Source organism: Gastrolobium bilobum, unplaced genomic scaffold (genome assembly GCF_033153095.1).
Source record: "Gastrolobium bilobum isolate Gb01-03AN ecotype WA unplaced genomic scaffold, APGP_CSIRO_Gbil_v1 utg1221, whole genome shotgun sequence".
Taxonomy (NCBI): domain Eukaryota; kingdom Viridiplantae; phylum Streptophyta; class Magnoliopsida; order Fabales; family Fabaceae; genus Gastrolobium; species Gastrolobium bilobum.
The window spans coordinates 2,616,146-2,641,155 of record NW_026897257.1 but is presented as its reverse complement, the minus strand read 5'-3'; the positions used below and the strand labels follow the sequence as shown (position 1 = coordinate 2,641,155).

The window sequence follows — 25,010 nt, the reverse complement described above, 5'->3', positions numbered from 1 at the left end:
GACCACCATCCATCCTCCAAAGGCTTCTTCCTCTTGCTTCTCCTGTTTTGCAGGTTGTCCGTTTCTTGCCTTCCTAGCATACTGCTCCACTACTTCTTCCCGTTCATTGAGCTCAAAAGAACATCTACTACCTCCATTGCATTGGTCCTATTGGCCACAAGCAAAACACACCAAGTGAAGGCCTTCATAGGTTACTGGAAAACCCCTATCTCTTATCTTAAACTTGGAAACCAAGCTTTTGCGGAGATTAACTTCAATACAAATCCTCGCTAACCTAGCTTTTCCAGTAATCTCACTCCCTCCTTCTACTTTTCTAATGGAGTTACGGTTCACTCTCAGAGGTCTCCCAAATAGATTCCCTATCCTCCATAAGTGATGAGATGGATAGAGTTCAATAGGTAATCCAGGTATATGAATCCACAGTCATTTTCTTAACAGACTCATCATATGGATCAAAAAGTGATCTCCACCTTTGAACCACTACATAATGGTCAGCTACAATTCAAGGCCCCTCATGGAGCACATGATTGTAGTCTTTTTGGTCATGAAATTTGAGAAGAATGTAACCATTATCTAACTCAATAATTTCATACGTTCCCTAAAGGTTCCATCTCATGAAAAGACGACACAACAACAATATGGAGCTAATCTTTTTGCCTAACAGTTTGATAATGAGAAAGGAGCCCCATCTTACAATCCTCCTTGTGGTCCTCTTTTGAGAACTGATAGGTTGGGCACAAAGGGTCCGACTCTTCCTCAGTATTCCCTTTTTCCGCTTTATCCTCTTCTTCCTCTTCCCTTCTTTGAATAGCTTTCCAATCTTCTTCCTCACTGTCTGAGTCATTCCCATTCCCGTTCAGGTCTAGAAATTTGTCCTTGTATGAGATAGTCTTTCTCCTTGTGCCCACAACTGCTCTTTTGAAATCCAGTTTAGGAAACTGAGTCTCGGGAACAAGTGTTTCATCCGTATCGGGAATTTTTTCTTGCATGGATTCACCCATTGTATCATCCTCCACTTCTGTACCTTTCTGTTTCTTAATGCTACGTTCCCTCAGGTCTTCCTCCTCCGAAGGAGGGCCATCGCCAGACCTCTCTCGTCTCTCCTTGTTAAGCTCCATGTGAAGTACTCAAATCCATCGATCAGTTAAGCATAGAATTTAGGACACATCCGACGTTAAAGTGGGAAAGAGAAAGTTAAAAGAAAGTAGGCTTTGACCTTCAAACACATAATGGTAAAAATATTTGAATCAGGCTATATCTCTGAATTAAGGGTAAGGAACCATTATTTTATAGCATAATGCTAGTTTAACGTGACTTTTCATCACATAACCTCATGCTCAGACTTTTAGCAGAATATGTTTTTTGTGGAGAGAGAGAAAAACGGTTTTACACAAAACACGTGCATTTCTAACTCTTCGTGTGCCATTTCACAAAATAGTTTTGTGTTTTAGCATTTCCCTTCTATATCTCCATCTCTCTCTCAGTCTCTCTTCTTCCAAACACTTATTTTCTCTCTCTATTTTTTCAACAGAAACAAACAAATGAATAAGGACAAAAAGAAAGAAAAACAAAAGTAATCAAAACAAAAATAAGAGACTTTAGCTAGAAGATCGGTGTTGCTGGGGGAAGGGAGAATAAAAAAGCAAATTAGTGTCCTGAAAAACCCAAAGTGTAATGCATGAATACAATGGACAAAAATGATTCCAGAAAGAAGACTAACCTCTGCAAGAAAGAAAATGCTAGCCCTGAAATGATAATTCCATTATGATATCCAAGATCAACTGCGATTTCCTGGGGCAACCATGACCTAAAGAGCAATTCTTCCACCAGTGCAATAGCACTTGCCATTACAATTCCTTGAACAACTATCAGACCCATTTTTCCATACACTTTTAGCCAAGTCAAAGCATCTAAAGAAGGCGGATTACAAGGCCAAGAGAAACTTGCACAACCAAGAAATGCATTCATAGCATGGATTGAAAAAATGAAGATGACTCCACCAACCAAGCCTTTCAAAAATTCAAATAGCTGCAACAAGGATCCAAAATTAGCTTCTCTTTCATGAATCAAGTAGACAAGTAGTGCCAGTGAATAATATATTAAATAAAATGTATATTCTCCTAGAGCTCCCTCATCCATCCCAAAACAAAAATTGATGTTAAAAAAATGTGCCAAATTTGCCTTGATACGTATTGGAGAAAGGAAGTCCAAAGCATTAATTCTAACCACAGACAAGCAAACTAATAGCAAGGTATCACGTGCATGCTAAGTAAATTCTAAAGTCAATGATAGTACAGTTTGATTGAAGATAAGAAAGCTACAATTGGTATTTATAGCATGGAAGAAGGTTGTTTAATAGTCTCTTATACAATTTGTTCCTCACCTTTGTTGTCTTTTCTTCTTTTCCAACTCAAAGTATAATGTAAATACAACTACTAAAATTTCTGGTGGTGTGCATTAACAATTCATTTCATCAAAATTAGAGCAGATGCAGAATCACTATATTTGTTCCAATGGGGATTATCTAATTGATGTTAGTCAAGCTATCAAACACGAACCACAGGAAATGTATATGCTCGAATGGATGGGATTCTTGTATTCCTTTCAAACAGTTTCTCAAACATACCTAAATAGCAAAGACTACATTTTAAAAATAAATAACCCATATTGTGAGCCTGAAAATTATTTATAATACTCTAGCACACCCTTCTATGCAGATGCCTAGTGGCTTTGATACGTGGCAAAATGTACAGATTTATAAGTACCTTGTGCTGAAATGAACACTTTTCTATGCTGAAATTTTATATTATAAGACGAGGCAATAGGGGTCGATCTCTATTCCATTGGAGAACTAGGCTTTAACACTGATGTAGGATAAAAGGCCTAGGATAAAACCGTAGCACTCAAAATATAGAGAGTAGAATTGGTGCTTAAAACAGATCTCAAACCCAGCCAAAAGAAGGATGGTTTTCCTTCTAGTTAACAACTAGGGAAATAAAAGAAATCATCTATCATTAACAAGATTGATCATCCATGCTACAGCCTTCATATCCCTTTATATAGGATGAGAGACCATAATCTAAAACAAATTTTAGCCCTTAGAATAAGTCTAATCCTAGTTGTGTAAGGTACTTAACAACAGACATAAGTATATAATAACAGCAAAAGTTCCAGTACTACAGTATTGTGAACACCACCCATACTGCAGTAGCATAGCCCAATATATGGTTTGTCTTAGATCAACTCTCCCATAAGCCTACGCTACTGAGGAGAGGCACATGAATGGTTTTATTATATCTCTTACATGGTTATATAGAATTGAACTGCTCCCTTTTTCTGCAAACAAATACCATGCCACTCAAATAACCACTAGACCTAAAAGCTTCAGTAATTGTCCCAAGGGGGGTGAGGGGAGTGGAGAAAACACTTGTCTGAAGGCATGAGAACCATTTACGTTACACTACCAATCGTTACATCCTGAAGATGAAGATGTAGTTATTCCAAATGTAACAAGTGTTTCCTCCCGTCCCCTCACCCCAAGACCCCCAAAAAGATTTTTTTTTTTTTTATCACATTATTGATTCTTCATTTTCATTCCCTATGTATTAGTAGATATTATCCATGATAATGAATTAATTATTAATGTAACTTCAATTTTTAATATGGACATTTCAAAAACAGAAGATAAAAACATCATAGTGACTACTTCAAAGAAATATACAGATGTTCTCCAATATATTATACTGAAACTACTCCCAGACTTGTGCGTTGGTTTTTTTCTCAAACCTTTACCTTCCGCGATGATGTCAGGTCCAGCCCATACTGCTCAAATGCATTTTCATATCCACGGATTCTTTTCCCCCATAACATAACAAGTATCATTATAGCAGTGTACAGGCCAATAATGCAAGCAAACTCAGCTATTTTGGAAGGAGTCTTTGCTGTCCAGCTCTGAACAATTGTTGGAAGCAATGGAATAGCAGTCGGAGACCATAGAACAAGGACCATGCCAACAAACCCAAAAATCCTAGAGGAGAAAAAATAGTGAAGCTTGAGAGTTATGTAAAGATATAAATTCATAATCTCAGGCATTAAGCACAAATAGTAAAACCTAGGGAAGATATACATTCGCACTCAAGTTCATACATGGGAAAGACTAAATTGGATATTTATAAAAGGAATATCTAGAGATTAATAAATTCGGGCATACATTTCAGGATCACACAGTCATTACATAGCCGAGTTCCAGCAATAGGCTATTACTATTTATTCATTTCTACATCCTTAAAGCTACGCTGAAGTCAACATGTGTATACTTTTCAAGTTTTGTTCATACAAGCAATTTACTGAAAGGGTTTGATTATGATGCACAAATAGATAACTCAAAATTAACCCCCAAAAGATGGGTAATGACCATCATTCCTCAACCTTGATTATTATTTGAGAAGACACCGTATCTCTATTTGCTGCATCATCTATGAACTTGATATTATGTTACCTGCCAGAGCCATGCGCCCAGTTTTTTTTTTTTTTGGTTGTGGGGGTTGGGTGGGTAAAAGCAGCAATGCTTATAAAAAAGAAGCAAGGTTGCAGTTTACTGTTTGAGTAGTCTAATAGTTATAAACTGGATCCTATATCCTATCTGTGAATCTATAGGAGGAAGCACGGATATCATTCACACCTCAGATCACAATCATGACAGCTTTTTTCTCTATATTGTGCAGCTCAACAAGGCCCAAGTAAAGCATTTTAAAGCTGGTGAATATTTTTTTGCAGTTTTCCTTCACATCAATCATTCTGATTATCGTGGAGGACTACACTTCCCTCAAACCAAGGATGAAATGAGAATAAACTAACAAATGGACAACAATTTTGGTGATAAAACTTTCTAAATTGGGAACATGCGGCTTTGGCAATAGCAGAATCTAGTTATGTGATAGACTTAATGAATATGACAAAGAATATTATCTTCAGATGTGTATTAGGATCACTCTCAATAAAGTCTCTACATAAAATTTGTATCGAAAAAAAAAAAAGTCTCGACAACCTTTCATTTTAATTAATGAGAAGTCAGTAGATTTTCGAAATTATTGCTTTTCAAAATTAATATTATTGGCTCTCAACTAAAACTAACAGTTGGTTATGATATATTGCGGCTAAATCATCGAAGTTTCTAGTTTCTACCAGGTAATTCCAAAATGGAGAGGCCAGAACAAGCAGCACAAACAGGAAAACATTGAACGGGATCGACATTCACCAGTTCATGTTACCTTTGAAACAATGGGCGTTCAGCAATACGCAAGAATGAGATAAGCCTGCCTGTCAAACTCATTGCACCACGGATACCACCCCATAGCAAAGCCATCTTTCCAACTAGCCTCAACAAGCCACCTCTCTGTCCTAAATCCGCTAGCATTGCAACTAGTCTGTTCATGAAGGGAACTAGTGTCAAATTATTAGAAAAAAGATAAACCAGTGGAGCGCTTGCATGTTGCTAAAATGTGTGCTCTGACCTTTCTTGATCCACTTCACCATCTTCTTTAGTAGGTACAACTGGACTAGCAACTGACATGGCTTTCTCAGCAAGGCTTGTGACTGTGTTTATCTGGTTCTTCTCAGAGACTTCCTCAAGCTCTTTGGGCTCCTTTTTATGGTGATCTTTCATTTTAAAAAATGTGGATGAGCTCTCAGTAGTTTCAGTTCCTCGTTGCAGATCCTGGAACAGAGAAATTCATTATCATGCTTTTATTCCCGCAACTGGCAGTTTAATTCTGAAGTAGTAAACTAGTATTCGTCCCATCTGCTTCACCACTTTCTATTCTCTTCTCATTTGTGGGATACATGCAACTTCATTCAGTTGAATATCAAGTTCATTCTTTCAAGTTTTAATAATTGATTGAGAAAAATCATAATTGAGAACAACTTTAGCAGAAAGAAAATTGAGTACATGAAAAGGACATAAAAGAAACAATGGATGATTGAGAGAAATATATAAGGAACTAGACATGTAACGGTAATTTTTTAAATCAGTTTTTCTGAAGAAATTGAGTGGACACTGACATACCTCAGTGCTGTACCTATATCTAGAAAGACAGTTAAGCAAACCAAGTGATGAAATAAAACACTTGATCCTTATCTGCCCAGAGGTTTAAAGTACAAGTCAAGAACAATGAAAGCATATGAAGAGGTTGAACTAATACCTTCTGTGGCATGAGAAGAGCAGAAGCCCCAAGAGCAGCTGTAAAAGCACCTACCATGACAGTATTTTTGCTTGCATCTTCTGATTCACTTTCTACCACTTCTATTGTGATGGGATGGTCCAAACTAGTTTTCTCTTCAGGTACTCGGACTATCTCTGTTACACCATCAATACCATAATTGTTTTTGTTAGGCTTTTCCCCATCAACATGGCTCAGAGATCTTCTTTGGCTATTATCTTGAAGTGTAGCTACATTAAAATATGTCCTCAAGGCAGCTAAGATGGATCCAACAATAACACCAAGAGGCATCACTTTTCTCAGGCAGCTTGTTTGCTGAACTGAGGATGAAATTACCCTAATGATATGCTCCCCGTCGAGAGTACTAACTTTTTCTATAGCACCCTTAACATTATGGCCTTGACTTCCAGTGTATAATTGTTGCACCTTGCTATGTACCACAGCCAGTGAAATTGCATTTGCCACATGTTCCAGATCTCCTGCAAGCTTTGATTTCATTTCTATCATTTCTGCAGCATTCAGCTTGCGACCAACTTCCATCTTTAAAGAATCTAATACTCTCTTTTTGACAAATTTGATCAATTCCTCTTTTTCAATAGCATCAATCGTTCTGTTCTCAGAGTCTGTAGTAATGAACTCTTTAACAGGTTCTTGTTGCTTTTCAGTATCTAATATTACATATTGTGGTTCAATATATTGCTCTGCATTAGAAGATTTTGCAGATGAGCAGGCCTTCATCTTGTGCCCAGCCTCTTCAGAAGTTTCAGTATTCGCAGAATCAATTTCCATGTTTTGTGGTTGTTCAAAGAGTTTCCATTGACCTTCTTCTGGGAAATAGTCAAGCAATAATTCAGTTGTTGTGTCTACATCGAGTGATTTGGTAGGAATATTTGAAACAAGATATTTACCGAGGTATTCATTGCAAGGAAAGTCCCCATATGAACCTGCAGCTATGAACTCTGGCATCCTATTTACTTGTCTGTGTCCATCCGGTTTATCAAGAAGGAATCTTTTGTCAATCAGTTGACTATTCGTATTACTTTCCTTCTTAAATTGGTCGTCATTAGAGTTACAATTTTGAGAATTGAATGCACCACTCCCACCAATTGTGCTGAGGCTTTGAGTTAGTTGTTCCTCTGTATGACAAGAATCGCTCTTCAAGTACATGCCATTATGGTGACAATCTACAGAAGCATCACCAGATCCGTTGGAATCCTTGATTTGGCTATTATTACTTTTTTGCTTTTCTCCTAACTTGTGTTCAACATCTTTTTCATCCGTGACTTCATCTTCATTTTCTGAGCTCTGCTCGAGCTGAGAAAGCATATTTTCTATCACACCAAAAACACTATTTACAGCCACTTGGGTTGAATCATCCATCCCTGTTAAGGCATCCAATGCTTTAGAAACACTGAAGGTAGAGGCACTAGAATCTGAATTTGTTGCATTTGTTTGGTGTGAAATATGCTGCATATTCTTGTTATCTTTCTTCTCATTATCATTACCTTCCCTTTCCATTGTTTGGTGCTCAAAGAACATAGAAGGTGAAGATGATTCTTCTTTTGCATCAGTTGATGTTGTTTTACTTTGATTAGTAGAGAAATCCTGAATATTCTGTTCAACCTTCTGGATATTATTTTCCTCCTTCGTGTCTGTTTGAGCTATTTCGCTGTTTTCGCTCTTCTGTTCAGCAACAGCTGCTGCCTCAAAGCCACCTGCACCATCAGTATGGCTGGGAATATATGGTTTGGCTGTTTCCAATCCCTTCTCGCTATGATCAATATCATGGACAGCTTTTTCTTTTAATTCCTCATTTGTGTCATTATTGTCTCTAGACTCACCAGTTTCCTTCCTGAAAGAACCAGAACCACCACTTTCATCGCTTGATTGTTGAGGTTGGGTTATATTTGTAGAATTTGGTGATTTCTCTACGGGAAGAACATCTGTTTCTGTTCCTTCAGTAGGCTCACCCATTCTATTTGGAGCATCATCAGAGCCATCTCTTGAACTACTAGTCTTTTTCATCTGATTCAAAGAGGACTGATCTTCAAACATAACTTCTGCATCTGATACTCGGAATTTTTCTTGGTTCTTTTGCCCTGATAATGATTCAGGAGCCTGAGAAATGCTAAGGACCCTATCAAACTTCAAGTTAGAGCCTCGTGCATGCAAAATTCCAGTCACAGCATCTGTTAACTTTCCACGAACATCTTCTGGAACAGCAGCTTGTAAAGCATTCATTAGTGTCTCTCCCTGACCCACAGCAGATAATACCTGGAAATTTGTTACGAATGTCACTGCAATTAAAAGATTCTAAAACTAAGATGAAATTTAGATAAACAATTACAAAATTTACGTGATACTAAACATAGAAAACAGAAAAGCAAGTGACCCCATGCCAAACATTTGAGGATAAACAAAGACAACTCATTTTGACAAAAAGTTCAGTTAACAAGAAATCAAGTTTTTAACATTCTCTCAACAACATGAAACACATACACACACACACACATAGTTGAAAACAATAAATGAGAAGCTATCAACTTGTAAATAGAAGAAGAGAACTTATTCCAGTTGATTCTGAAAAACTCAACAATATTTTAGATTTAGAAAAGAATAAAAAATAAAATGAAAAATAAACAGTGAGGAAAGAACATATGTAACATTCTCCTAGAATAGCAGTATGCCTCAGTTTTTAGTAAATGATTGATAAACACCAAGAAACAAATTAACCACGTTATATAAAACTGTCTCCAAAAGGAGGCGAACAGGAGCAGGGGTAAAGCTGTTCTTTCATGACTGAAAGGTCATGGGTTCGAATCCAGGAAACAACATTTTTGCAATTATGCAAGGGTAAAGCTGCGTACAAGGATTGCCTCCACCCCACACTCACTAGTCGGGTTTAACGGGGAGTGATTTTTTTATTTTTTATATCTCCATTATCTGAAAAAGAACCGCTGAGCATAAGATACTTTGAATAAGTTTCTTCGTTGCCTTAAAACCTTTATCTGTTAGGTTACGTCTTAGATAAGCTCTGCTTCTTAACCCAGTTATTTCCTTATGCCATTTCCTATAATATTTACAGGTTTTAAAATCCCACAAAAAAAAAGTAGTAGATACATAATTAAAACCAAAAGGTAGAGTTCAAGTTAAAACATTTCAATGTAAATAACAACAGAATACCATACTAAAAAAAAATAAGAATACTTGAGAAACTGACATTAAAAGAAGACTCATGGCAAATTCCCCAATATTTGCTCGGAGTACACAAAATGAACATGAAGGATCACAAGTAAAATCTAAATGATATAAATCTTTCATATTGTTAGAGATGTAATTTAAAATCATTCATATGTCTTCACCAAACAGCTTAAACTTTTAGGGTAATTGGTTCATGATATCTGTAAAGAACCAATTCAACCCAAAAGCTTAAGATGTTGGGTGAGGCTACATTAATGGTTTTATATAACTCTAACACGCCCCCTCACATGAGAGCTCATTGGGCTTGAAGGGTGGATAATGCACAGGCCCACCTACCTGTGCTAAGAAACTCCACAATACTGAATTAATTATTAATTAAATTGGGGGCGGTGAGGATCGAACCCGTGACATGAGGCTTTGATACCATGTAAAGAACCAATTCAACCCAAAAGCTTAAGCTGTTGGGTAAGGCTACATTAATGGTTTTATATAACTCTAACAATATCAAAGTCAATAGTTTGGTTGGGCTGAGTAATTAGAGATGATAGTTGGTGCTAGGGTTTGTGCCTAACTAATGTTGTGGAGCATTGGCCAAGACTTCCTCTTGATTAGTAATCTCATGAATACTCAAAAAAGTTCCCTCTTGAGGGGGAGCATACTGGGACTCAAACTTAGGGAGAGAATCTTATAAATTCAAATATGAGTGATGAAATCCCATAGTGGTTAAAAATGGGTAAAGTAAGGACGATATAAGTGAAAATATCCATAAACTTATTGCCTTAACCTACAAACTCATTGCCGTAAGGTTTTGGTCAAGATATGGTATTAAACTCAATATTGTGGTTTGTCACATGGCCTATTGATGAAGACCTCCCCTCAATGACTACTTAACAAGTGGTATCAGAGTGGGTTTTAACCAATCTCTCCCAATGAAACCCCAGACCCTATTGCACCCATTGGCCAACCGCAAATCTCCCAGAGCCAAGCATGGATGTCAAAAGAAGATTTCCTTCTATTGCAATTCAATTTAAAAAAGAAATAAAAACAAATACATGCTAGACTTGTAGTCCTCACACCCCCTGCCCCATATGCACCTCATCGAGGTCAAACATGCAATTCTCCATGTATGATTAAATTAATGTAAGTAAGGCAAAATAAGTGCTCAAAATAAGTGCTCTACCTTTTTCTTCTTCTCTTCTGTTAGAGTACCAGGCATGGTAACATCAAGCATATTTATTACCACTTGTGCTGTCTGTAGGACTTGACCATGATCACTATCTACTGAGGCATCGTTCTCCTGTTCAATCAAATCTGCGTCTGTGGAGCTAGTCTGCTGTAACAGACCATTTTTGACCTGTAAGCTCATATCTTCCTGCTCAAAGTTCCTTGGTAGATCTTCTTGGGACCTAAAGTGGAGGCTAGCATCATTCTTACTTTTATCAAGCAAATATTTAGTAGGACCGATAAAGTATCCATTTGCATCTGACCGAGTAGAATCCAACAATTTGCTGACTTTAGCATTCTTATCAGACCTTACTTCCTCTACTACAGCTAATCCTTTAGAAGGATTTATGCTAACATCTATATCTGTCAGAAGAGGATGACGGCCCTTTAAGAGTCCCAGCTCCACTGCTGCGAGCCACTGCATATATAACACAGATCATAATATCAATTGCAAGAATAGACTCAAAATCCTCACAAATTCAACAAAGGGAAAAAATTATATTATTATAATACAATTTTCCACACATATCAAGAGAACTGATAAACCTTGTGAGAATATAGGTTTTGCATAATATACCCCTAGATCTAGCTGAAAAAGATGTGAAGCAAATTCCCATTAATAAAAAAATTAAGGAGTCTAACATCATGATAATTATGAGGACTTTTATAGTTTTGTTGTTTGTTATTTTAAATTTGTGTTTATGTTGTTTTAGTAAAATAAGAAACTAAAAATATATTTAAAATCAATATTTTCAAAACTGAACTAGGCATGGAACAGGTAAAGGAAGATATTTTATGTACATAATACATTTATATGAAAGTTTTTCTTGTTGCATGAGAAACTTTTTATCTTCAGCTCATAAATCGAAAATTGTGTTGCTTCTTTTTAAAAAAAAAATGATAGGTCCCACTTTTTTTGTTTTAACAGGTGACAAAACTTTTCTCCTGTGACAGGAGAAAAGGTGCCCCATATAAATATATAAAAATGTTAAAAAATAAAACATTAATATGTTAAGTATGTTATAAAATCATGTAAAAAATATTGAGAGGTTATTGATAGACCCAATGGAAAGAAAGCAGTAGGGTGCAGATGGGTTTATGCCCTAAAGTATAATTCTGATAGCACTCTTGAGAGATACAAGGCTCGATTAGTCGCCAAGGGTTACACTCAGACCTATGGCATTGATTATGAAGAAACCTTTGCTCCAGTTGCAAAGATGAATACGGTGAGAGTCTTGTTATCCCTTGCTGCTCATTACAATTGGGATATAAATCAATTTGAAGTGAAGAATGCTTTCCTTAATGGTGAGTTAGAAGAAGAAGTCTACATGGAAATCCCTCCTGGTTTTGATTCTGTGAATGGAGAAAATAAAGTTTGTAGATTAAAAAAGGCCTTGTATGGATTGAAGCAGTCACCTCGTGCCTGGTTTGGAAGATTTACTAAAGTTATGATGACTTTAGGATACAAACAAAGTCAAGGAGATCACACTCTTTTCTTTAAGCACTCCCAAGATGGGAAGCTCATTGTGCTCCTTGTATATGTTGATGATATTATTATCACAGGTGATGATTTTGTGGAGAGACATATTCTGCAAACAAGACTAGCATCTGAGTTTGAAATTAAAGACCTTGGAAAATTGAGATATTTCCTAGGGATAGAAGTAGCTCATTCAAAAAAAGGAATTTTTATCAGCCAGAGGAAATATGTTCTTAATCTTCTCAAAGAAGCAGGAAAGCTTGGGTGTAAATCCTCTAATACTCCTATTGAGCAGAATCACAAGATAGGCTATGAAGAGGAGGACAATATCAACGGCTAGTTGGGAAATTGATATATCTGGCTCATACTAGACCAGACCTAGCTTATGCTGTTAGTGTTGTCAGTCAATTTATGCACAATCCAAAGGAGAAACACATGCAGGCAGTGGAGAGAATTCTTCAGTATCTTAAAGCTACTCCTGGTAAAGGATTATTATTCCGACGTGATGGCCATCTCTCTTTAGAAGCCTACACTGATGCTGATTATGCTGGATCTGTGACTGACCGTCGTTCTACCACTGGTTATTGTATGTTTCTTTGTGGTAACTTGGTGACATGGAGAAGTAAGAAACAAGATGTGGTTGCCAGATCAAGTGCAGAAGCTGAATTTCGAGCTATGGCTCAAGTGTCGACCGCCATTTCATCAAAGAGAAACTTGATAGCGAGTTGATTACCACTCCATACATTCCTACTGGGCGTCAATTAGCTGATGTATTGACAAAGGGACTTTCTTCAGACAGATTTCAAGAGCTTACTAGCAAGCTGGGAATGATAAATATCTATTCATCAGCTTGAGGGGGAGTGTTGTAAATAATAATAAATAATTATTATTTAGTCATTTATTTGTTGTATTGGGCCAAGCCCATTAGGTCAAAATTAGGTCAAGTATTCTCTATAAATAGAGAACCCTTTGTACAGATTATTTACAATTCCATAATATATCAGAATACCTTTTTCAAGTGAATATATTCATATTATCAAATTTATAAGTATTAAACTGACTAGACTCTTTCTCGAATATATGGTACTTCCCCATCTAATCAGTAAAAGGGAAGAGGTAAAACTTCTTATTAGTCGCATATCAAATAAGTATAACAGGAAAAGTAAAATTCCATATAACAAATAGTAGCCCAAACATGGTTGCAATACATACTCCTATTTAACCCGAACTGGCAAGTTCATGAGGAGATGAGTTTTGGTTATAAATTGAGAACCAAAATATGCACTTCATTAACAAATTTATGAAAATTTTAAATTTTTATTTTTAAAAGGACTGGTTCAACTGGTCAAACTGTGACCAGTTCACATGGTTTGGGTGGTCTCCCGGTTTTTGAATTTATAGTTTTTAAGAGTTGATTGGACCAGCTATAAGACTGATTCTCGTTGCACAAGACTTCGTTATTCTATGTATGTTACCAGTAACTGGGTTAACAGTATAGAAAACTATTAGCCATTTAGTGCACGGAATTAGGATGGAATTAGGATAGGAATCGTAATTGGACCTCCTAATTCCAATTGAGTTCATTTCCATGGAATTGAAAAATAACCATTTCATGCTATTTTAATTCTCAATGCCGACATCCTCCAACCACCACTGTTACCAGCGTTGTTCAATCACTGCCATCATCGGCATCCTCTAGTCATAGCTGTCACTGGCCTCCTTCAATCATTGTTGTCGCCGGCATCCTTCAACTGTCAATCCTTCAACAGTCATTGTCAATTTCCTCCAATCACTGTAGTCACCACTCACTAGTGCCAAAGATCACCAATGTTGCCAATGTACTCTGATCACCATTGTTACAGATGTTCTCCAATAACTGTCATATCTGAACACTGTTGTTGCCAACATGCTTTGGCCATGTTGCAGCCAACGTGTTTTTTTTTTTTTGGGTACATAAGAAATTTTAAGTGGGATTAGCCATCGGTATCCCACTAGGATCAGGGAAGACCCCCAACATGTTTTTGGCATCCATGCCACTGAAGATGTAATTAGACAACACAAGGTCTATTGACAATTATATTTATAATAATTTAAACTTGTATTATTTATTAATTAAGGGGGAAGTTATACTTACTATCTTTTTTTCTTATTACTTATTATCAAATCTTAACTGTTGATTTCCATCAATTTAATAGTTATAATTCATTGAGTCACACTTATTAATTAATCATTAATTTTCAATAAATTATAAGCCTTAGATTAACGGAAATCAACGATTCAGATTTGGTAGTAAGAAAAAAAGATAATAAGTATAACATTTCCTATTAATGAAAATTTAATTATGTTTAGATATTCTTGACAAATTATTCAAACAATAGAATTCCAATCCAATTTAGAATTGAAAGTCTATACCATAATTCTTTTTTTTATTTGTTTCAAAGATTAAGATTAAGATTCATTGTCAATTCCATTTATGATAGAATTGGACTTGAAATTAGAATTCTAAATTGTAATTCCAATCCTGTCATCCAGACGAATCCTTACGGAAAAAGTCTTGTGAAATAAGTGAGGACGTTTCCACCCTAAAATTAAGGTCGATTATGTGGGGGATTGATTCAAGGTAACTGAAGCTTGATAGAGGACCGATTAACTGACAGAATATGCTTATAACATTCCTTCAGCATTTAGTATATGTAATAGTTCACACATTATGCTTTATCCTACAATCTTTTAAATTCTCTCTCTCTCTCTAACTCTTCCTAACCATTATTTTCAATATATTGTGCAATTATATTTCTTAAATATGGTTAATATATAAAACATAAATGTGTTTACAGTACATTAGCTTATAAATAAAATTTAGAGTAAATACCCATTTTAGTCCTTAACAAATTTTTTTTTTTTTTTATAACAAGTCCTTAACAAATTTTACGATATCCGTTTTAGTCCCTGGCAAATAAAAAGGCTTATTGTAGTCCCTAAAAAATTCAAAATGGACCCATTTAATTGAAATCATGGTCCCTCACAAATTCAAAAAAGACCCATATTAGTCCCTCAAAAGGACTAAAATGGATCCATTGTGAAATTTATTTGCTGAGGACCAAAAATGGTATTTACTCTAAAATTTAATGTGTTACTTCTAGCAGCGAGTAAGTCTGCCACATTTGGAGGCACTTTCCATGCAAACTGATGGTCAAGGGTTCAAATCCTCCGAAATTCAACATTTCTTTTGGTGAAACATGCTGTGCATTTGCATGGGGCCAAATTATCAATCGCTGAACCAGGTCATGAAAGTCACGCTAGATTATCAGTTTCTAATTAAACGGGCATTTTCTATAGACTAGACTGGTTCTAATAACTTAACCTGCAGCTGGTTTGATGGATTACTGGTCTAGCTGATCAGTCCAGTCTTGTTTTCAAAACCTTTAAATTGAATAAACATGGCCTTTACCCTAGTAAAGATATGGCTACTCTTTTCAGGACTAGAATTCCCAACTTGAAGAATGTCACATGAATAAGACAACATACTCAACCGTAATTAGATAGAGAGAGAGATAGTTACCTCAATTGTTAGAAGCTGGCACCATGATAAAGCAGACATGTCAGTATCAATAACACTAGATGGTAAACAAGAACAGAGAAGCAAGCTTGTGAAAGGATTTTCTGCAATCAGATTCCTTGGAACTGAGAATACCGGAACCATCCCATTATCACTCTGATAAAATTTACCACTGGTAAGACTTCTGTGCATTCACATGCATGCACAGGGGTACTAATACTTAACAAATAACAAATAACAAATAATACGAAAACTCCATTGTTTAATAAAACCAATGGTAGAACATTTATCCATGTAATACAGAGTTAAAACATGTCTGAACTGAGATTTATAGATTATTTATTATTTCTTAAGCACTACCAAATCCACAGTGAAGAGAAAGGGGGACGGGGAGAGGGAGAAGTAAGGCTGTTACTATATATAACTCAAATTGTTCACATTTTTGTGCAGACTATTCTCATTTAATTTGTATAGCTGTAAATCTCTGTATACTAATTAGCCAAGAAATCAATCTAAGATCTCTGAAAATTAGCCTAGAAATAAGTCTGAATTAATTTGTATAGCTGTCTTGGCTCTATCTCTGATCTTGGGTGTTCTCTAGTTTGAGCAATTTTCCGGATTTTGGTGGATACAAAACACACAAATTTCATAAAACTTCTCCAGTTTTATACTTCTTGTGATTGGAAAATTTCACTCAGCTGTAAAATAGCATTCATTACTTTGAAATGATTTGTAATAACCCAGAATTTTGTGTTAATTTATTAGAAAGTATTGTATAACTAGGGAATATCAGTTTCAATTGCTTGTCACTGGAAAAGGAGTTATGGGGACATTAGATGGTATTGTTCCAGCTACCATAGATACGCAATTGGCCCAATGGAAAGTCAAAGATGCTAGGATAATGTCTTGCAATATTGGGTCATGGGATCCTCAACCAGTTCTTAATTTACGCCCTCATAAAACTGCTAGAACAATTTTGGAATATTTGAAAAAGGTTTATAATCAAACGAATTCAGCTGAAAGATTTCAATTGGACTGTGAAATAGCAAATTACACTCAGGGAATCCTATCCATTCAAGGATATTTTTCTGGTTTTCAAAATTTATGGGCTGAATTTTTTTAAGTTGTTCCCGGTCTCCAAAGATTCTTTTTTCGATGTTTAGGCTGTTCTTGGCAATTAAAAACCGGACCTACCCGACCGGGTCGACCTGGAAACCGGTGAACCGATCATATAACTGGTCCGATTTTCATATTGGACCGGCCATGTTACAGAACCGGTGCGACCCGGCCGGTTTTCGTAAAAACCGATGACCCGGCTCGGTCTATAAAAAAAAAATCTAATTTATTTTCATAAATTAATGTCTTCTTTTTTTTTACTCTCAAACACAAATGATTTATTTTCTTTTGAAATATTTGAATGATTTGTAGCTTATTAACTTACATAGATTATGTACCTACAACACTAATATTATCTTGATTATGTAATATGCAGGAAATTTTGATTTGATTTATAGTTAGAGATGTCGTTTACTAGCCTGAAACACTAGTATCACAAATATTATATGTTTGATTGATCTTTTGTTAGACAATGATGTGTAATTTATTATTTTCATATTAAGATATTTGAAATTGGTATATTTTTTTACAAGTATTTAAGTATATTTATAGTTTTTTTAATATAAATTATAGATTTACATATACTTACCGGGTAATGCGGTTGAACCAGTAATCCACTGGTTGAACCAATGACCCGGTACCGCGACCGAGTCAATAACCGAGCCGGGTTTAATAACATTGGTTCTTGGGGTTAGCAAATGTGATAAGCTTTTAATGAAGCTGCGACCAGATTTTGAGAATATTTATCATCCTCCTCCGCCTTGCTTCGTGATGAACATTATCTTCTTATCCAAGTCACTCTTGAACAGGAAAAGTTGATTACAGCACCTACGGTTTTTTTGGCTCAAGGCAAAGGCAAAAGTAGGGATATGAGAAGGTTCAGTGTATCATTTACAAGAATTATGGTCACATTGCTACGAATTGTGCCAAGAGATTCTGCAATTACAGCAAAAAGCCAGGACACATCATCAAAAAGTATTCAATTCGCCCCCAAAATCATCAGACTATTGCTTTCAAAGCCACTATGGGCAATTATTCTACTGGTCAGATAATAGCTAGGATCTCAACGACTTCTGCAGTCAATAACAATGCTGAACCAACAGATCTTACAGCTGAAATGGTGCAACAAATGATCATTTCATCCTTCTCAGCTTTGGGGATTCAAGTTCAAGGTAATAATTACTCCTCTAAGTCTTGGCTTTTTGAATCATCAAGTTATATGAATAGTTCGGCAGATTTACTGAAAAGCTTGCCTCCATACAATGATTCAGCGAATATCCAGGTTGCTAACGGAAACACTACCAATTATATTTAGAAAACCGAAGTGCACACCCTATGGGATATCATCAATGAAATTCGACGAGAAGGTAACACGAAGGCATAGACCAAATCTGAATGCACGTGTCGTTAAAATAGACACCACCATCTACATTTTATAGAGAATTACAATTTATTTCTCTTTAATTAAGAAAAGATAACGAGGCAAAGAAAATGAACAAACCATGATGGGAGTGGAACCCAAAAGTAAATATTGCGAAACCAAATTAAATAACGAGGGTACTGATGCATGATAGAGATGTGTGAAATTTGGCCTTACAAATATGTACAGTCCTAGGAACTATGGAACAATTTGAATTAAAAATTGAATAACAAGAAAGATGCAGAGTATGAAATTACTCATAAAAAGAGGGACAAAGATTGCAAGTGCTGGTGGTGCAAAGCAAAATAAAATTATATTCCTCCGCTCCGTGAATCCTAAATGCTAAAGGCAAATGGAACTTACAAGTAAAAAAGTGATAACAAGAATACAGAGTGAAAGCAGTATTTTATTATTGTATTGCAGTGAAATTAAGAGCAAAACCAGAAATGAAAAAATAAATAAATAATAATAATAATAAAAAACAATTTTCAGCTTATACACTCCAATGCGATTTATTCGGTATCCATTTTTAATTCTTATTATATCAAGTTGGTAAAACGTGGATCAATTTTTTCATGATATGTAATGAAATTTCAAATATTATAGATGTTGAAGCGTGTCAGAGTGTCGGGGAGTGTCGGACACAACACTTCAAGTTTTTTGAAGTGTCGGTGCTACATAGCTTTACATAATATCAGAGCATCTGTGATCAAATGATCACAAGTTCAATCCTTATTGACCCCATTCTATGAATAAATAATTAAAATATTGCAGAGTTTCTTAGCATAGATAGGAGGGGTCTGGGCATTATCCACCCTTCAAGCCTAACGAGCTATTCTATGAAGAGGCGCGTTAGAGAAATATAATATAAAAACTATTATTGTAGTCTCACCTAACAGCTTCAACTTTTGGATTGAAATGTTTTTTTGCCATCCTGATCCCCTCTCTCTCACACACTTTTTTTTGTACAGATACAAGAACCTTGTAATTGTTCCACTATCTTAGCAGTCACGAAGCATTGAAATACAATTGCATTCTGTTGTGGAGAATCAGGAGTATACTACTTTGTCTCAAAACAATAGAGCTCTTAATAAATTAATATTTAGCAAAATGCACAGGATGCAATTAATCAAGTGGGAATTTAAGAAGCAATGCATGCTTACCTGTATAAAGAGAACAGGAATTTTAATATCTCTAATCACATTTCTTGTGCTGGATTTTGAATAAAAATCTTCTATAGCCCCAAAGCCATAAGATACCATAGATATTGCTTCTTCAAAATCACGTACAGATGTTGCCAGCAAAGCCTTTTCGACATCAAAACCTTTTGTTTTGCCTTGGAATAGTGCCTACAGAATTAGTGAGTTTTCAGCCAAAGGTTTCACGGGACATCCTAATGAAGGTCAGTTAAAAAAAGGGGAAAAGGTGGGTGAAAGTTGAAAGCAATTAATTTACTTTATTGGTCCGCAGAATATCTATCAATCCACCAGTGAGCTTTTGATCAGTAACAATGTGATAAGGAGAGGACCTCGTAGCCTCATCTAAATCAAAAGGATTGTCTATACATGTGGCAGCCGTCAGTGGAGTTCTTTCCCCAACCTCTGCCAGGTATTTTGTCAGCATGTTTGCACCGTATCCCCAGCCGACACCCATCAAGGTTGTCCACGGCCTTGCCTTGTTGATATATGTTATAGCTGTGCAGATATCATCGCTGTCAGCAGCTGTAAATAACCTACAGAAAATAAAGTACTTAAGAAGTCCTTACCATTGTCTTATCTTTCCCACAAGTCTCCAAAGAATATAAAAAGTACTCCCAGTCCATTATATAGAAATGACCAAATTCCCATTCCCTAAGACCCTAACCCACCATCATCTTCACTCCAAGAGGCAACATCCTCCTATCATTCACCGGAGAACCACAATACTATAACTATGAACTAAGAAGCATCCAATGTCACAAATAAGATACTACTCCACATTATTTTTTCACTACACAATGAATATATGACAAAGTCGATGCAATATACCATACCATTTAAGCACGAAAATTGAACACGGTGTGAATAGTTTATTCTGAATTACTTGCAGCCTAATAAAAGAAAAAGAGAAAAAGAGAGAGGAGTGTTACCGGGGAGTGGTGAGAGGTGAAGAAGCGCATCCTCTGGGATTCATGACAACAGGGAAAAACCCTCTCTTGAGAGCTTCAATGACAAAAAGCCTTACATTGTAATCCATGCTCCCTTGGGGAGTACCAGGAACAAGCAAGAGAGTAGAATCCAAGCCACGCTCTTGTTCCAAATCCAAGTTTTCAGGCCAATCCAATGAAACCACACCTCCATCCGGTGCACTCACGCACACTCTCTGATAACTCAACTTCACCTCTTCCAAATCCCCCTCTCTCTTCTTATCAACCTGAATCCTCCCACGGTCAATGATGACGTAATGCGTCTCCTCCTTCACCAGCCTCTCGTTCCCATCCTGAAACGATATGGAAGGGCAACGCAGCAGCACGAAACGGTTAAACGGCGTCGGACTCGCGAACAGGATCCACTCACCGATATCCAAATCCAAATCCGAATCCGAATTATTGGGGGATTTGAAGCGTGACAAGTAAAGGGCGACACCGGAAGCGAATCCGAGAGCGGGAGTAATGAAATCAAGGGAATTAACGGAAGGGTATTGGGTGATTAAGCTCTGGAAGAGATTCTCGAAGGGAGTGGATGAAGGTGGCAGTGGCAACGAGGCTTTGATTTTCAGCCTTCGGCGTTTGTACACGCGAAACTCACGCGCTCGAAAGGGTTTACAGGGTAGAAAGGAAGTGAGGGTCATCACAAACATGATTGATGATGATAATGATGATGATTCGATTGTTCATCAACAATTGCAGAAAGTGCATGAATGATGAGAGAGTGCACATATCATCATATCATATGAACCGCGGGAACGCCTCAACGGACCAAATTCGATTGTCCGTTACTTAAAGGTTAACGTCAACCGTCTCACCTCCACCGTCTGTTACGATCACCTAGATTGCTCTTCTTCCGAATACTTTGATTTCTTTTTTTATTTTTTTCCTTATATGATATGTAATAAGTATAAATAGAAATTTACAAACTATTATTTTTTGGTGGTTAAATTTACAAATTAATATTCAGAGATATATTTAAGGAAATTAAAAAAAAAATCATTAGTCTCGAATACATTTATTTGTATCGATGTGTATGAATATTACTTAAGAGTATAAATGAGTTAAGCCGGTCTAGCTTATATTATGTCAAATTTGACTTATTGTATATAATCAAGTAGAACAAGTCTGGACTTTTAAAAAAATATTTAGAAAGCAGATAATAATTTTTTTTTTTTTTACATGCCCGACTTTTAAGCTTATAGAATAGCGTATATCATCTTATTTATTTTAAATAAAATTATTATTTAATGATTTTGAATATAAAAATAATATTATTTTAATTAATTTTTTAATTATTAAATGTTTAATAGAATTAAACACGCCTAGGCCAAAAAATTTATTTTTTAAATATAAATTAGGTCTAAACTTAAAATATTTTACACAAATATTCCGGCTTTTTCACCTTTTTGCCCCTCATTAATTAATTAATAACCATTTTGCCTCTGATTCGAAACTATCTACCAATCTGCTCCTCTTTAATCGACTACCTTGCATTTTTAATCGATTAAATGGTCAAAACAGGCAAAAATGACTGTTGGGAGATTTAATCGACTAAATCTCCCTATTTAATCGATTAAATCTCCCAACAGGCAACAAAGGAAAACAAGTCAGTATGATTTTTTAATCAATTAAGTAGGGAGATTTAGTCGATTAAATCTCCCAACAACCATTTAATCGATTAAAAATGCAAGTTAATCGATTAAAGAGGGGTAGATTGGTGAATAGTTTTGAATCAGGGACAAAATGGTTATTAATTAATTAATGAGGGACAAAATGATCAAATAATCCAAATATTTCTATTTAAATCAAAATCTAACTTAACCTACTATGAATTATTAGCTTATCTGCATATGATGCACTCCATTTAGTTATAAACCAGAATGAATGTCCAACGTGGAAGAATTACTACATTCTAGAACGTAAGAGAAAGGCCCAATTTCATATCTCATATTGGACCCATTGCTGTCCATGGTTTTCAAAAAATGTGTGAGATATTAATCTTCGTAAACCCGTTTTGAGACTATTTATAAATGAGGCCTTGCGAAGTTGTACCAGCCCATTTACCAATAACACGCACATTCTCTGCTTCACTTAGAATTAACCAATTAGGTATATAAGAAAAGAAAAAAACATATTTTAATATCCATTATTTGTCTTGTTTTTCGGTTATTCTAATAGGCATTCCTTGTCTTTCTGTATAAATGCAAAGTTTTTTACTCAAAAATTTGATTCCAGGCTGAAACTATTTTTCCTTGAAAACAAGAATATGGTAGAAGCTCTTCACACATGGGTAAGAACCTAGAAGGAGCTAAAAACTAGTAGCGTAGAATATAGATAGCTAGATTGCTATGTTGATATGATATTCGCACATGATGAGATGCTGTGCGCCTCCAACTGGAGAATCAAATTGCACCAAAACCGAAATTCAAATTATAATCATCTTGGTTTTGACCAAAGCCAATATTGCTTTTGCTTTCGATTTTCATCCAGTGTATTATTCTTTTATGTAGGTAACTAATATTAAGAACTGATGGGTAAGAAAAGTCAACGAAGAACACTCAATGTATATTTCTCAAGCGGAGTCCAATTCACGAATTCATAGATATCCATATTTTTCAGTGAACATTGTTATATGCCTAGTTGGTTGTACTATAAATTTCAAGGAGTCTAATGCTATCAAGATTTTATATTTTTATGACGAGGCATAAAATATGATTTATAATAAAGTTTTAATTTATGGTGTCCTGATCTCGTCAAACCCATGCTACGCTTGCATGGTAACGTGCAGTAGCTATTGGCCCATTTACAAACAAATTAATCATGCTGCCTTATTTCTATCTTGTTCTTTATTTTATTTTTTTTCCCTTAAAAAAACAGTGATACCGAATGAAAACATAAAAGATTAAATTTTCTTTCTCGCCGTAAAGAGGCAGAAGAGAAGATTCGGTAACCCCTCCTTCCAAAATAAATAAATAAACTCGAACCATATTATCTGAGTATCTTAATGTTCTCATGGTACGTATGCAATAACAACCTTCCCTTTTTGCAGTCTTGTGTAAAATAAACTAATGGGTAGTCTACTAGCTAGCTAGTCTTAATAATCGAAGTCCAAAAGCATTTTAGAATTTATATATGTTTATCTTGGCATGGGGAACTTAATCTTGGAGTATAGAGATTTAATTTTATGAATAAACTAATTTAATAAGTTAAATCTATGTTTGATTATTGAAATGATAATGACAAGGAATCCAAAGAAAAGATTGTCTCAACACAGTGCATGAAACCATAAAAAATTATCAGCATTTATCGCCAACAAAGCCCAGATTATCGGGTTTTTAATAATGCTAAATATGTGCAATCAGTCAGCACTTTGTAGCGACTAATTAATCACGAGCAACATGAAGCACATGGAGGGACTGCTAATCCAACAATGATCCCCATACCGATAATATACGATTCATCATTTGGTTCCCATATATGAAACCATCCAAAATTATCAGCATATATATCGCCCCTAAAGCTCAGATTTTTGGGTTTTTAATAAAGCTAAATATATGAAATCAGTCAGCATGTTGTAGCGATGTAGATTAATCCCCAGTAACATCAAGCACATGGGAAAGAGAATGCCAATTCAACAATGATCTCCATACCGATTCAGATTTTAGTTTAAAACATGCACATGCATGCTTCCCTCACTAAGAATGAGAAACCATACTTGATATTCTTGCCGTGTCTAGTTTCTATTTTCTTCAATCAAGTTTGCTTGTCTCTTTATACAAATACAATGTTATTTTATGTTCGCGGCATTAAGGAATAACTTTCTTTTCTTTTCTTTTTAATAAAAATGAGAGATCATGTATATATGATACAAATTAGAAGTGGCTTAAAGTAATTAGTAGATAATATCTTCAAAATGATAAGGTATTGCATCTCCAATTGGAGAATCAAGTTGCATTACGGTAAAAAATGAGGTTAGCTTCTGTTCACTGATATTTCTGACCAAAACCAAATTGTCCCCTAGCCTCATGGAGTTAAATTTTCAATTTTTATGTCAAATAAACTATCTCTATTTAATTGTATTTAGATAATAATTACGTGTAGTTTATCTAATTCATGAAATGGACAATCTTTTATACTACATTCAGAGACCTTTATAGAACGTGCGCATGATTGTCTCTTCTCTGAGATGCCTACTTATTTATGACTTTGACCTTTGTGCCATGCTCATGTTTTTCTTTTTTCATTGGTAAAACTATAAAGTGCCGACATAACTCGAAAAAATGCTGTAAGTTATTTGTAATTACCTTATGTATATTAATTAATCATTATTTGGAACTTAGTCATATATAAGACGACAAAATTCTGTTCGGCGATTGATAAGATGGGTTTTCTTATTATTATTCTCATGATTAAAGAAAAAAAGAAAAAAGCTTGCATTGTTTCATATTGTATATAAAATCATATAAAAAAAATTTGGTGTATAAATATATATATATATATATATATATATATATATATATATATATATATATATATGAATGCATGATATAATATGGTATGAATCATGCCTGTTGAGATCAATTTCTCCGAGCAATAAATGCAAAGAT

General features: G+C 35.4%; 1 protein-coding gene across 2 annotated transcripts in view; it reads right to left on the bottom strand.

Annotated features, from left to right (window-relative positions):
• The window catches only part of LOC133305413 (uncharacterized), a 33,880-nt gene extending 12,985 nt beyond the window's left edge, over positions 1–20,895 (bottom strand). The window contains exons 1-10 of one of the 2 annotated variants that reach the window (XM_061505632.1): positions 20,344–20,895; positions 19,671–19,947; positions 19,379–19,564; positions 15,683–15,835; positions 10,600–11,061; positions 6,201–8,492; positions 5,514–5,716; positions 5,271–5,426; positions 3,793–4,027; positions 1,721–2,028 (exon numbers count right to left, since the gene is read on the bottom strand). In XM_061505632.1, coding sequence (XP_061361616.1) covers positions 1,721–2,028; positions 3,793–4,027; positions 5,271–5,426; positions 5,514–5,716; positions 6,201–8,492; positions 10,600–11,061; positions 15,683–15,835; positions 19,379–19,564; positions 19,671–19,947; positions 20,344–20,450 — 4,379 coding nt within the window. In that variant the 5' untranslated portion in view covers positions 20,451–20,895. The remainder of the gene's footprint in view (positions 1–1,720; positions 2,029–3,792; positions 4,028–5,270; positions 5,427–5,513; positions 5,717–6,200; positions 8,493–10,599; positions 11,062–15,682; positions 15,836–19,378; positions 19,565–19,670; positions 19,948–20,343) is intronic. The other variant, XM_061505633.1, reaches the window with a different exon arrangement.
• Positions 20,896–25,010: the final 4,115 nt, after the last annotated feature.